This window comes from Pteronotus mesoamericanus, unplaced genomic scaffold (genome assembly GCF_021234165.1).
Source record: "Pteronotus mesoamericanus isolate MK-2021 breed Mesoamerican mustached bat unplaced genomic scaffold, CSHL_Meso_final contig_20, whole genome shotgun sequence".
NCBI classification, from domain to species: Eukaryota; Metazoa; Chordata; class Mammalia; order Chiroptera; family Mormoopidae; genus Pteronotus; species Pteronotus mesoamericanus.
This window is the reverse complement of record NW_026555085.1, coordinates 6,936,699-6,949,666: the sequence shown is the minus strand read 5'-3', so window position 1 is coordinate 6,949,666 and position 12,968 is coordinate 6,936,699. Positions and strand designations below refer to the sequence as shown.

The 12,968-nt window shown below is 50.0% G+C and overlaps 1 protein-coding gene across 2 annotated transcripts; it reads right to left on the bottom strand.

Moving 5' to 3' along the window:
- Positions 1–24: 24 nt before the first annotated feature.
- PI16 (peptidase inhibitor 16) lies at positions 25–9,124 on the bottom strand. 2 transcript variants are annotated; one of them, XM_054568728.1, is made up of 6 exons: positions 8,936–9,124; positions 4,594–4,815; positions 2,611–2,720; positions 2,251–2,339; positions 957–1,637; positions 25–748 (listed from the first exon to the last, which is right to left on the bottom strand). In XM_054568728.1, exons 1-6 carry the CDS (start codon positions 9,104–9,106, stop codon positions 627–629), a joined length of 1,395 nt encoding a protein of 464 aa, XP_054424703.1. In that variant the 5' UTR covers positions 9,107–9,124; the 3' UTR covers positions 25–626. The 2 variants fall into 2 exon arrangements, with proteins under 2 accessions (XP_054424703.1, XP_054424704.1); XM_054568729.1 differs by having other exon boundaries at positions 957–1,634.
- Positions 9,125–12,968: the final 3,844 nt, after the last annotated feature.

Below are 12,968 nucleotides of genomic sequence, written 5' to 3'. Positions count from 1 at the left end.
TAGACAGCCCCAGGCCAGGCACGCAGGGATACCCCAGAATCCCCACCTACCCACATGGACTGACACAGGAGGGGCAGGAGGCGTCCAGACCAGATGTGCGGTTATCAGGTGGCAGCCTGAGCTCTCTGCCAGCCAGGCCAAGACGTCTGGGTGAGCCACAGGCCCTGCAGATTTTCCCTCCCAGAGGGCTCTCAGCCAAGAAGCATCTTGTTAGGGGGGCTGGGGACAGGGTGGGGAGGCGACAGAGGACAGCTGACCTCACCCTGGGAAGGCATGCCTGGGAACATCCCAGGACTCCAGGAAGAGGCCAGGGGCTGGTAGGGTCCAAGGGGTTCCTGGGGAGCCCTGAGATCTTCTGTCCCTAGAAGAGCAGGACCATGGCCATAGGAACACTGCTCAGAACAGCCTGCAGCGTGCTGAGGGGTGGGCTACCCCAGAGGCAGAGGCATTCCCGAGACAGTGCCAGGGACTGGCACTGGCATGGAGTCCAGCCGGAAGCTGGCGTGAGGGGGCTGCTGGGCCACAGAGCAGGACTTGTCCAGGAAGCTGGGGTCTCTTGGAGAAAAACAATCCAGAGTGAGCATGAGGCCAGGGTCCCCCCACCAGGCCTTGCCTTTGAGTGAAATTCAGAAGATTCCAACCAGCGCTAGGGGTGGCAGTAGCAGTAGACTCAGGAGAGGGCCCCAGATGCGACCAGGGCCCGAGTTCATCCCTGAATGGATTTCAGGCTTTACAGGATCCTCTGTACCTGTAGGGAGGGAGAAGGTTTGCCTCAGCCTGGAGATAGTTCTGCCTGAGCCCCCACTCATTCCACCAGGCATGCAAGGAGGGCCCCAGCACTCAGGGAGCAAGCTCCTATTCAGAGGGTACATGTTCCCTATGCCCTGACCACCTATGTTGGAGACAGTGTTGACAATCTGGAGTCAGGAGGGAAGGTAGAACACTAGAGGCCTTACCTGGAAAGGATGACTGCAGTGCCAGGATTCGTCCGCCCATGGCATTAGCGGTGGCAGAGGTATTGGGGAAGTTGGGCAGGGACTTGGAGAAGGTGTGCCCCGTGTGGTCCAGGGTGGCATGTGGCTCACCTGGCTCAGCCTGGGTTGGAAAAGCTGAAACCAAGACCTCCCTGGAAGAAGGCAACTCGGCCTCATCCTTGCCCTCCCTCTGGGAGCTGGGTAGCAGCTCTTGTGTCCCTGTCAGGGACACCTTGAGGTGCACAGAACTCTCTGGGCTCCTGGAGGGCATTGTGGTCTCACTGGCCTCTTTGTCTACCGATTTGGAGATGGGACCATGGGTCAACTTGGGGGAGGTAGCTGGCCCCTCATCCAAGGAGAACGGGCTCTGAGTTTGCAAAGACCAAGGGACCTCACTAGTTAAGGAAGGGGGAACTTCGGTTGCCATGGAGGGGGTGCCTTCCGTTGCCAGGGAAGATGGGGCCTTGGTCTCTACAGCAGGTAGAGCCTTGGTTGTCAGGGAGCCCGAGACCTCTGTTACCAAGAAGGATGGTGTTTCTCTTGCTAGGGAAGAAGAGCTACCCCCTTTCCTAGAGCCTGAGGCTTCAGTTGCCAGGGAAGATGGGGTCTCAGTTACCAGGTGAGGCAACTCTTGAGCCTCCTCCGAGCCTCTGATGGGTTCTGCTAAGAGAAACAAGGCCGGACATTAGCGCTTCAAGCAGGACCCCGTATCTTTCACCCCACCGCAGTCAAGGTGAGGCAACCAAATATCCCACAAAGACACACACATATACACCCCCTCCAGCGAATATGTCCCTCATTGATAATATGTTATTTCTTCTGATTGACACAGTTGTTCCTCTATCCACCTCCTTGTTCAAGTCCTCCCTGCTCTTGCACTTCCACTTTTTCAGGGCTCTTCTCCAGCTGGATTCCAGTTCCTAATACGCCAACTGGAGTCCTTCTGACCACGCCCACCAATAGGCCCTGCCCACTCAGGCTTCCCACTTCCCCGCCTGACCCACGCCCACGCGCGGCTCCCGACTCTGCTGCCTTCTGCTTGGAAGGTTGAAATCCACTCACTTGGGATGACTGGACGCCAAAGTGGCTGCGAAAGGAGGGCAAAACGGGCTTGGGAACCCGGATGGGGTGGGACCTCCGAGGGCCCCTGGAGGTCGCGTCCCATCAACCCCTCCCCTGTCCATGCATCGCTCAGAAGCCACAAGAGCCTCCCGACCACCTGGTTGGTGTCCCTTCCCTATCTTTCCTCTCCCTCCCCACCCCATCCCCAACTCACCACAGAGGGAGTTCTCGCAGCTGTAGCCAGAGGGACATTGGGAACACGGGGTCCCCTCCTGGTAGGGCCTCTGCCCCTTCACGTTGCCCCTGCAGGAGGCCAGGAAGATGCTAGGGGTGGGGAGGTCTTGAGCGACGCCCCGACCCTCAGACACACACCTACAGCGGGAGTGGCCCTGGCTCTTACTTGCCCCCAACTAACGTGCTGGGTCTACAAGAGTAGGCTCCTATAGGTGCCCTCGCAGCTCCCCAGAGGGTATAAGGGCACAGGCTCCAGGTTATCCCCCTCCCACACCCTTAGACTGTGTATAACCCAGTTTCCCTTTGACTCTGACCACCAGTAGGGCTCCCTCGGACTCACGGGGGCTCATAGTTGCAAACCAGCAAATGGATATTGGTCTCTTCAATCCCTTGGATCGTCTCACAAAAGTGGGAGCCACAGCCAATCTTCTCAGTCTTGGCCCAGACCACCTGAAGGAGGGCAAACCCAACAGTTCGGTGTGATTGGCACAGCCCCCAGGTACTGTGTCTCTGTACTAGCCTTCTACAGGTGGGGAGAGGAGCAATCCTTACAGCCTATAAGATCCAAGATCCTGAGGACATACATTGAACAGGGAGCTCAAGGGGTGGGAGTGGGCGGGGAGGGGAATTTGTCTTGAACAGACTGCTCTCCCCTGCCAACCACTATTTCACCAGGCCTCTCTGCCTCTGAAAACCTTCCATTTTGATATATTCTCATGAATTCTTCCTTCAGGCTGTTCCTAGAGGCTTTTGCATTTTAAACAAGGTGTATTTCCAAAGGAAACCAATGGGAGAATCTTAAACATCAGCAACAAGCAAAATCCAAGGAAGGGAACAGGAGGAACCATTTTGGAAGTGGAACTTTCCCAAATCTCAAGTAAGCAGGGACCTGCTCTGCCATCTCTAAGTGTGGGTCTCCTAGCTGCTAGAAAGAGTTGTATCTTAAGTATAAAATTTAAAACGTCAAAAGAGTCTTTGTGCACTACCGTGGGCTGAGACCAGTAGCCTCCCCTAGCTATTTCTAGGCCCAGACTGCCCAGGAGTCTCACAAACCGAGTCCAGTTTTTGCTGTGAGATCAGGCTCAGGCTGTTGTCTATTAATACTGCACACACTCCAGGACTGGGATCTTTCTGCTTAAATCAGCTGAGGGCCCCCCGTTGTTGAACATCTCCCAGCAGAAATGACTGAGTATATGTCCACTCGGCCCTAGAGAACCCTAGGGTGGAGGCTGGGCAGAGCCACTTCTGCTGGGCACTGCCAGGAATCCCTGTGGAGGACGGGGGTGGGGAGGGGAGTGTGACAGGTAGCAGGGTACAGAGAGAAGTGGAGAGGGAGGGCTGCTGCACCCTCACAACTTCCTGATCTGAGCGGGTGATGTTGGGATTTCCTGCCTTAAAAATCAGCACTAAAAATACCCTTCAAATGAGGCACTGGAAAATCGAATTGGTGGATATGGGTGGGAAGACAGTTGGCTTATTTTTGTCTTAAAAAAAAACTTGTCTTTGTGTTATTGTTGAACAACAAATAAGCATTAGGAAGAGGAAAAGAAGAATTCAGTAACACTAATGTTAACCCCTCGCCCCGCCACACACACACCCTTACACCTCTTATCTGCAAACTCAAACTTCCAAACTGCAACGAGAACCCTGACATAAGCACGAAGTGGCTGCTCTCAGAAGACCCCCTGAAACCCTCCCTTAGGGACAATTTGCTCTTACTTACACAAAGTTTTTAAAAGAAAAAGAAAAATTAAATAAACAAAATTGTTTATTTGCTTTATTTGTCCTTGGCAGATTAGAAGCAGCAACTTAGACACTATGAGAAATGACAGAAAAAGGGCAGTGAAAGAGAAGGCAGACGGGAAACGCTTACTTACAAACGCTTTTGCTGGAGCAAAAGCTCGGCATAACTTAAGCCAGAGGACAGGACTGCTTAGCGCTTGGTCAGGATCGTCTCATAGGATAACTACAACTGCCGTTCAGGGGGAAACGGGCTCTGAGACACCTAGCTTAGGCCTCCGCAGTACCAGGAGACCGAGAGGGGCAGACTAGGTTTTCAGATTGTGGTTTTTAACGAGTAAGCTGAAAATGGATTAGTCAGTTTGAGAAGACGAAGTCGTCAGAGGCCTAGACAACCACTGATAACTGTGGAGAGATGATTTTTATGAAGGATCTAAAGGGGCTTAGAGTGTGTGGACTAGGACACTCGCAGGAGGCGATGGGACTGGTGGCCCCGCCCCGCCCACTGCTCCTGTGGGGCCGCCCCCTGCCCTTGCAGCCCTCCCCGCCCGCCAGCGCCCCCCAGGCCGGCCTCGCACCGCACCTGCGTGTAGTGGCCGCACATCTGGCCCGGGTCACAAGTGGCAGTGCTGAGGTTGTAGTGCTCCCGCTCCACGTACCACTCCTCCACCGCCCGCGGCACGTCCATGCCCTCGTCAGTGATGGCGAACAGGTTCTCACCGCGCCGCCCGCGCTCCTTGTTGTGGCCCCACACGCACTGCTTAGCGTAGGCCTTGGCGAAGGTGGCCAGCTCTTCGTCCCACCTCTGCGGGGAGGAAGGTGAGGCCACCTCAGGCTCAGCGAAGGTGAAAGAGGGGTTGGGAGAGGAAGATAAAGATGCCCACAGTTCTGGACAGAAACGGGAGTCCCTCGTTAGCTGAGTGACTCTGCTGTGATCTGGAATAGGCCTCTGCTCCTGGTGGGCTTCTGTGGGAAGGTCAGAGGGTGCTTCTGCGGGGAGGCTGTGAAGTTAGCCAAATTTGGGACCATTCACCAGCTGTGTGATTTTGGACAGATTGCCTAGCCTTTCTGAATTCTCATAGGGTGCTGGGAGAAGGAAATGAGGTATTTGTGGTAACATTATTATTAATTAATATTAATATCTAAGTGAAAGGCAGGCAGCGATACCCTGCCTACTTCCCAGGGCTGCCTCAACTTCACTGAAGACCACAGGACGTCAGCGAGATGTTGGATTGTTTTCAGCTATTCCCCTGCCCACCCCACCCCGCACCCGTCATACTTACCTGTGACTTGGGGTCAGCACTCCCGTCTCAGCTCCCACTCTCCCCTTGGGATAGCCCAGCCTCCATGGCTTTACCAGCTGCAGGCTCCCCTCCTGAGTGCTCCTCCCAAGGACTCTCACTTCTTCTCAACTGACAACTTCCCCCCCCCAAAAAATAGTGTCTCTATGTGACTCTCACTGAGAGGCCTCTTTAAAGAGATTTGGTGGCCCAAAGAGCTGTCCAATCCCAAAGACAGCGCTGTCCAGTGGGGACCTGAGGTGAGACAGCAGGAGGATAGCATTTTAGGTTGGGGGCCTCTGAGGTTCTGCAACGCTGGCTGGGGAGGCAGGCGCATGCATGGGAAGACGGGTTAACAAGGCATCTGACCAAAGGGTTGAGGAAGGAGGCCTGGATCCCATTAAACTTTGTCCTGGCCTCTCCTGGAAACAGATTGCCTGGCGGAAACTCTTGCTCCACCCTCTGAAGACCCATCCAGCTGTGGGAGCCAGGCAGCCCATAAAGCACCAAGGGCTTGGGTGACTCTGAGGGGAGGGGGCTGCGTGTCCACACCCACTCCCTAGCCATGCCAGGTTCTCAGTAGCAGCTGCCTGGGGTGTGGATGGGAGTACTGGGCTGGAACAGCCCCAGTGCTGTGACTGGGGGTGAATCCCTCTCTCTCTCTGGGCTTTTTTGTCCCAAAACACTGGTGCCTGAGGTTCTGTCACACTCTGGCAGTAATGGGAGCTAGAAAGCGGTAAAGGGGCTGGGATGAGGATGAGAGTGTCTGGATGCCCTGCTGGACTCCAGACTAGACGGTAAACTCCTTCAGGGTAGGGCTGTGACATAGCCCCGCTGCCTGGCACAGCGCTGGCACACAACATGTGCCCAACAGATATTTGTCAACTGTTGATGACTGAGACAGAGCCCTGCTTAAAGTGACCCCCACTGCATAGCCTGGCTGTCATTTCCATCCTGACTAGCTGTCTGGGGTGCCACTATTAGAGAATCATTGCTTTGGGTCTTAAGGCTTCTCAGTCATTCAGAGACACTTGAGGAGTTTCAGGAATCACAGCACCCACCCACACTGGCCACATGGTCACCATGTGACAACAAGTCCATTCATTCACTCACTCACTAACTCATTCATTCATTCAACAGTCTAGGGCACGATGCCAGCCCCGAGGAAACAAGGAGCAAGAAGCCCAGATTCACATTATCATAAGCCATTAATTGGGTCATCACGTAGTAAATGACAGGTATGCAGTGGGTATTATAGAGGCACCAAAGAGGGCTATTTAGCCCAGCCTGAAGATGGAGCAGGAGACGGTAAGCTAAGTGTTAAAAGATAAGGCATTGGCTAGGTGGAGAGGGAAGAGGCGTCCTGAGCAGAAGGTGTTGCCTGAGCGAAGGCATGGCGGTGAGAAGCAATGTTTTGGCTGGGGGAAAGACAAGCAGTTAGTGAAGGAGAAAGGGGGCAGCACAGGAGGCTAGAGAGGCAGGCAGGGGCCTGACACACAGAGAGAACCTTCTCAGGAGTTGAAGCTTTCCCCTAAGGCACGAGGGAGCCGGTGGGAGCCAGTGAAGGGTTTTGAGCCCGGAGGATCAGGCCTGTGTGCTGGATCATTTATGCTGGTAGTAGAGGCCAGAGCCTGCGGAAGCAGGTAGAGGCTGTTCTAGGAGTTCTTTTGAAAAGAAAGGAAAGACTGAACCAGGTTTGTACCAAAGAGATGGGGGTGGGAGTAGGATTCAAAGAAAACCGAAGCTTCTGGGAGGTAAAAGTGGAGATGATGAGATGTGGACTGAGGGAGAGTGAAGAGTCCACGAAAACCCCCACCTGCCTCACCCAGGATCGGCTCCCTCTTCTTAATCAAACGCTTTTTGAGGACTTATTAATCCTCAGGTACTCTTCCAAGTGCTTTCAACATATTCACTCACTTAATCCTTACAACCACCCTTCAAGGGAGTTGTTATCCTCCCCAATTTACAGATGAGGAAGCTGAGACACAGAGAAGTTGAATAATTTGGCTGAGGTCACACAGCTAATGAATGGCAAAGTTAAGATTTGAACCCAGGCCATCTGGCTCCAAAGTCTCTGCATTTACTACTGCTGAGGTTGCAGCGAAGCCTTGTTCCCACCAGGTAGCAGCCACCCCCTCAGTACCCACACTGATTTCCAGAGTGTTGCTTCTCCCTGAGGCTCATTCTGTAGGCGAGGCAGCTCCCAGCCTGTGTAGCCCCCAGCCTCAGCCAGCAAGGCTCTAAGACATTAAGAAGCTACAGAAGGGGAAACTGAGCCCCAACAATGCATTCTAGAACTCAATCGGGAATTTGTTGGCAGAGCTGGTACTGGGCTCCTGGTTCGTGACCGCTGTCCCTGGTTGCCCAGGCCGACAGGGCTTGAGTGGCTGTGTGTGTGCTGTGTGTGTTTGTAGAGCCCCTCCAAGATCTTTCTTATATGTCACCCTATCTGAGCCCCACATGACAAGTCAGGAAACAGAAACCTTTGACATTAAAGGGGCACATCAGAGTCACTTCGCCAGGGTGGACATAGCTGTTAAAACTCTAGTCTTGGACCTCCAGACTCACTGCTGCCTTCCCCAGGTACAACCTGGTCTTCAGGCACCGGGTGTGGTCCCCTGGACACTGCTCGTCATCCTTCCAGGCCACCTGAGGGTGACTGGAGGGGATGGGCCAGCGCAACCCTCAGAGAGGGCAGGAAGGGGTGAATTTCCCACTTTACCTCTTTTAATCCTGGCCACAGACATCCTGCCCCTAAACCTGCCATCAGATAACTCTCCCTCCCTGACAGAAGTCACCATCACCCGGCCTCTGGCTTCTGTCATCTGTAGGCATGTCCATGTACGTTCATGGCTTCAGCATGTGTCACTACCTGTATATAGTAGTATTTTTTATATTTTCAAACTTAATGAAAGTGTATCCTACTCTATATACATACAAATATATACATATATATTTGAGATTTCATTCCCCCCACTCAATATTATATCTATGAGATTTATAGATATATACTGATATATATGTAACTGCAATTATGTTAATATAGATATGTAACTCTAATTATAACCCCACTTTACAGATGAGGAACCGAGGGTCCTCACTAGGTTAAGGAGCTCACCCTAACTCACGGGACTGACCGGTGACCAAGACAGGTTTGAACTCTGTGGTCCAGAGTTCTCTCTGCTTCTGCTTCTGCTTCCTGTGCTCACCCCGCGTCCTCAGCACCTCCCTCCTACCCCAGGTGCCCAGACCCATCCTGCTGCCCCATTTTCTCTTGTTGTCTCCTAGGAAGGCATCTAAAAGACTGTTGTCACCAAGATGTTCCCCCTCCCAGGGGCACATGCATTTAAGGAAGTGATGGAAAGGGTCATTGGAGTGGGAAACTGGGGCGTCGAGGCCTGGCTCTATCAGCTGAGTGATCTACAAGCCCTTGAAGGACCAGTCTGTCCCTCTGAGCCTGTTTCCTCATCTGTATAAGGGGGCTGTTTATGAAGACCTGTGAATCATACACTTTCAGAGACTCTGTCACTGACCTGAGAGGTGAGCCTCTGTGATGGCTCCGGCTAAGGGCTGGGAGGGACCGGTGGAGGGCCCTGCTCAGCTCCCCTTCAATCCTGGCAGGCGAGTGCCTCTGGCCACACTCACCATTTGCAGCATGTTGGCGGCCGACGGGGACACCTGGGCACGGTAGAAGTTGTGCAGCTTGACCATCGCATGTCTCTCATCATCATCAAGGGCTCTGGCGAGGCCTGTGGTGGCCACCAGCAATAGCAATGGTGGCAGCAGAAGCTCCAGGAGACAGCGGGTGCTGTGCATGGTGGCAGCCCTCTCTGCCTCTCCCGCCCAGGGGTCTGGCAGCTGGATTTAAAGTCCCTCCCATACAAGCACCACCCTGGCTGGGACGGCGGGAGGGGCTGTCTGGAGGCTGATCCAGGCTCACACAATGTCTCGGGGAGGGCTGGGTGGCCTGACTGGAGTCAAGTTCACTCCCAGCATGGAACTCCCCTCCGAGTCCTTGGCAAAAGCCTCCTTTCTCGCAGTAACAGGGGCTCAGGCCAAGAGCTGTGTGAGTGCCGCAGCCCCTCCCAAGTAGTGGACAGGTCCTCCGGGGGCAAAAGCACGGCAACCTCCGCAGAGGTCACACCCGCTGGGTGCTGAAGGCAGATAAGAGGAAGGAAACCACATGGACCCCATCCCCAGAGGACTGGACAGGAGAAAAAGGTAGAGATAACTTGTGGAAGGATGGAGAACACGAGATGTATCTGGTACAGGCTGAGCCAAACTAAGTCTGAATCTTGGTTCTGCTTCTTTGCTAGCTGTGTTTTTGGCAATTTTCTCAGCTGAATCAGGGACAATAATAATACCTACTTCATAGTGCTGGAAGGAGGGTTAAATGAGATGGAATGTATATCAAGCACCCAGTACAGTATCTGGCACATAGCAGGCCCTCAGTAACAGTAGACACCACCCACCCACAGGGTGCGAACATGGCCTGCTCCCAGCACCATGCGGAGGCAGGACTCTTGCTTTTGGAGGAGGGACTGAGGTGTTTCCCACTTGAGCTGTTTCCTGTACTAGGGCAATGGATAAATTTATCCACTATGGATAAACTTTTGACTTTCATGTGCCCTCTGTGAATGCATGTGCTTGAGGTGCTCATTCGGAAGTGGGATGCTGGAACCACTACTGCTCTGAATATGTAGAAAATGGAATGTGCCTGTTTTTGAAATCAAGAGAGCAGAAAAGCAGAGGGGTGGGTGAGCTGATGCAGCAGAAGCTCTGAGGGGAAGGTATTGGAAGGGAAAGGAGCCCAGAGGTCAAGCGCTTGCACTGTAATGACCGCGCAGTGAGGTCTGGGCCTTCATGAGGCAGCTGGAACCAGTACTGTTGGTTTCAGCTGGGAACCTTGAAGCCTGCACTCTCAGTGAATGGGGACCTGCTTATTGGCTTTGGAAGATGGCAAGAAAACCTGTCACAGCTCTGGTCTCTGAGTAAAAGCAAAAGAAAAAAACAAAATAACCTGGATTTGAAAACAAACTAAACTATTGGAACTGATTTAAAAATTCAGCTAAGTTTCACAATACAAAATCAGCCCACAAAGTAAGTTGTGTTTTTATACATAATGATGAACAACCCAAAAACAAAATAATTCCAGCCCAAGCTGGGTAGCTCAGTTGGTTAGTGTTGCCTCTATATGCTAAGGTTGCAGATTTGATGCCCAGCCAGGGCACGTGAACAACAACAAATTGATGTCTCTTTCTCTCTCTCTCTACCTGACTCCCTTCCTCTTTCTCTAAAAATCAATTAAAAAAAAAATAAAGCCATTAGAAGTTGGGAGAAATATATTATTAAAAATTTTCATTTATAATAGCAATAAAAAGAATAAAATATTTAGAAGTAAACTGGACCAAGGAAGCAAAAACTTATACATTAAAAAGTACAAAACATTGCTGAAAGAAATTAAAGGAGACAAAAATAAGTGGAAAGACATCCCATGTTTATGGGTTAGAAATTTTAATACTGACCAAAGCACTATAGATTCAATGGAATCCCTATCAAAATCCAAATGATGATTTTTTGCAGAAATAAAAATAATGCACTCCCCAAAATCACGTGAAATCTCAAGAAACCCCAAATGGCCAGAATAATCTTGAGAAAGAAAAGCAAAGTTGGATGTCTCACACTTCTTGATTTCAAAACTTACTACAAAGCTACAGTAATCAAAACAGTGTATTGGCAAAGACCAATTAAGGACAGTCTTTTCAACAAATTGTGTTGTGAAAACTGAATACCCACAGGCAAAAGAGTGAAGTTGGACCCTTTCTTAATACCATCTATAAAAAGCACCCACAATGATCAAAGACCTACACATAAGAGTTAAATCTACAAAACTCTTAGAAGGAGACACAGGGGAAAAGCTTTATAACATTGTATTTGGCAAACATTTGTTAGATATGACGTCAAAAGCATAGACAACAGAGGAAAATATAGATAAATTGGACTTAAAAAATTTAATGTCTCAAAGGATGCAATGAACAGAGTGAAAGGCAATTCATGCAATGGGAGAAAATATTTTCAAATAATATATCTGATATGGGATTAATCTCCAGATTATATTAAGAGCTCCTATAATTCAACAACAGAAAAGCCAAACAGCCTGATTAAAAACTGGGCAAAGGACTGGAATTGACATTTCTCCAAAGAAGACATACAAATGGCCAAAAAGCATATGAAAAGGATGCACAATGTCACTAGTCAAAACCACAGTGAAATAGATATCACTTCACACCCATTAGGGTGACTATTATAAAAAACCAAAACACAACCCAGGAATCAGCAGGTGTTGACAAGGATATAATGAAATCGAAACTCTTGTGAATTGTTGCTGGGAATATAAAATGGTGCAGCCACTGTGGAAAATAGTATGGTTCCTCAAATAATTAAATACAATTACCCCCTGATCAAGTAATTCCACTTCTGGGTATATACCCAAAGAATTTAATGGAGAGATTTGGAGAGATATTTGTACGCCAATGTTCACAGCAGCACTATTCACAATAGCCAAAAGGTGGAAAGAATGCAAATTTTCATCAGTGAACGAATGGATAAACAAAAGGTGGTATATACACACAGTGGAATATTATTTAGATTTTTTAAAAATTTTACTTATTTTTAGAGAGAAGGGAAGGGAGGGAGAAAAAGGGAGAGAAACATCAATGTTTGGTTGCCTCTCACAAGGCCCCCTGCTGGGGACCGGACCTGCAACCCAGGCATGTGCCCTGACTGGGAATTGAAACAGCGATCTCTTAGTTTGCAAGCCGGCACTCAATCCACTGAGCCACACCAGCCAGGACTTATTCAAACTTTAAAAGGAAGGAGATTCTGACACATGCTGCAACACCGATGAAACCTGAAGACAATTATACTATGTAAAATGAGACAGGCACAAAAGGACAAATATTCTATGATTCCACTTATAGGATGACCTTGAGTAGTCAAAGTCATAGAGATAGAAAGAAGAACAGTGGTTTCCTGGGGTTGGAGGAGAGGGAAATGAGCTTCTTTTTAAATAGGTGCAGAATTTCAGTTTGGGAAGATGAAGAAGTCCTGGTGAAGATGAATGGGTGGTGATGATGGTTGCCCAACAGTGTGAATGTATTTAATACCACTGAACTGTGCACATAAAATGGTTAAGATAGTAAATTTTGTTATATATATTTTATTATAACAACAACAACTTGGGGGTTCTTCAGCTGGTCCAGTGTGAGGTGAATTGAGCAGTGGCGGGGTGGCGGGTTTCAGCAGGAGGGAGCTTTCATAACCCAGGCCACTCGGGCCGTCCATGAGAGGAAAAAGATCCTCAGGTTTTAGCTCACAGTCAGAAATTATAAAGCACACAAGGAACTGAGCTACCGTGAGCAATAGCATATAACAAAACGGGAGGACTTCCGTCTCCAAAACATGAGATAATAGAACAATCTGGAAGCCTTATAGTTATTTTCCCTTTCAAATAACTATATTTGAAATGATTAAGGAAATAAATGAATAGCTGAAAAAGGGAAAAGAAAGACTTAGGGAGAGTGGAGTGTTGCGTGGGAAAGAAATAGAAGAGTTCAGGAAAATGAGTTAGTTTATGGGGAGGGGGAGAAGATAACATGGAAAAACTCAGAGTGGAGGA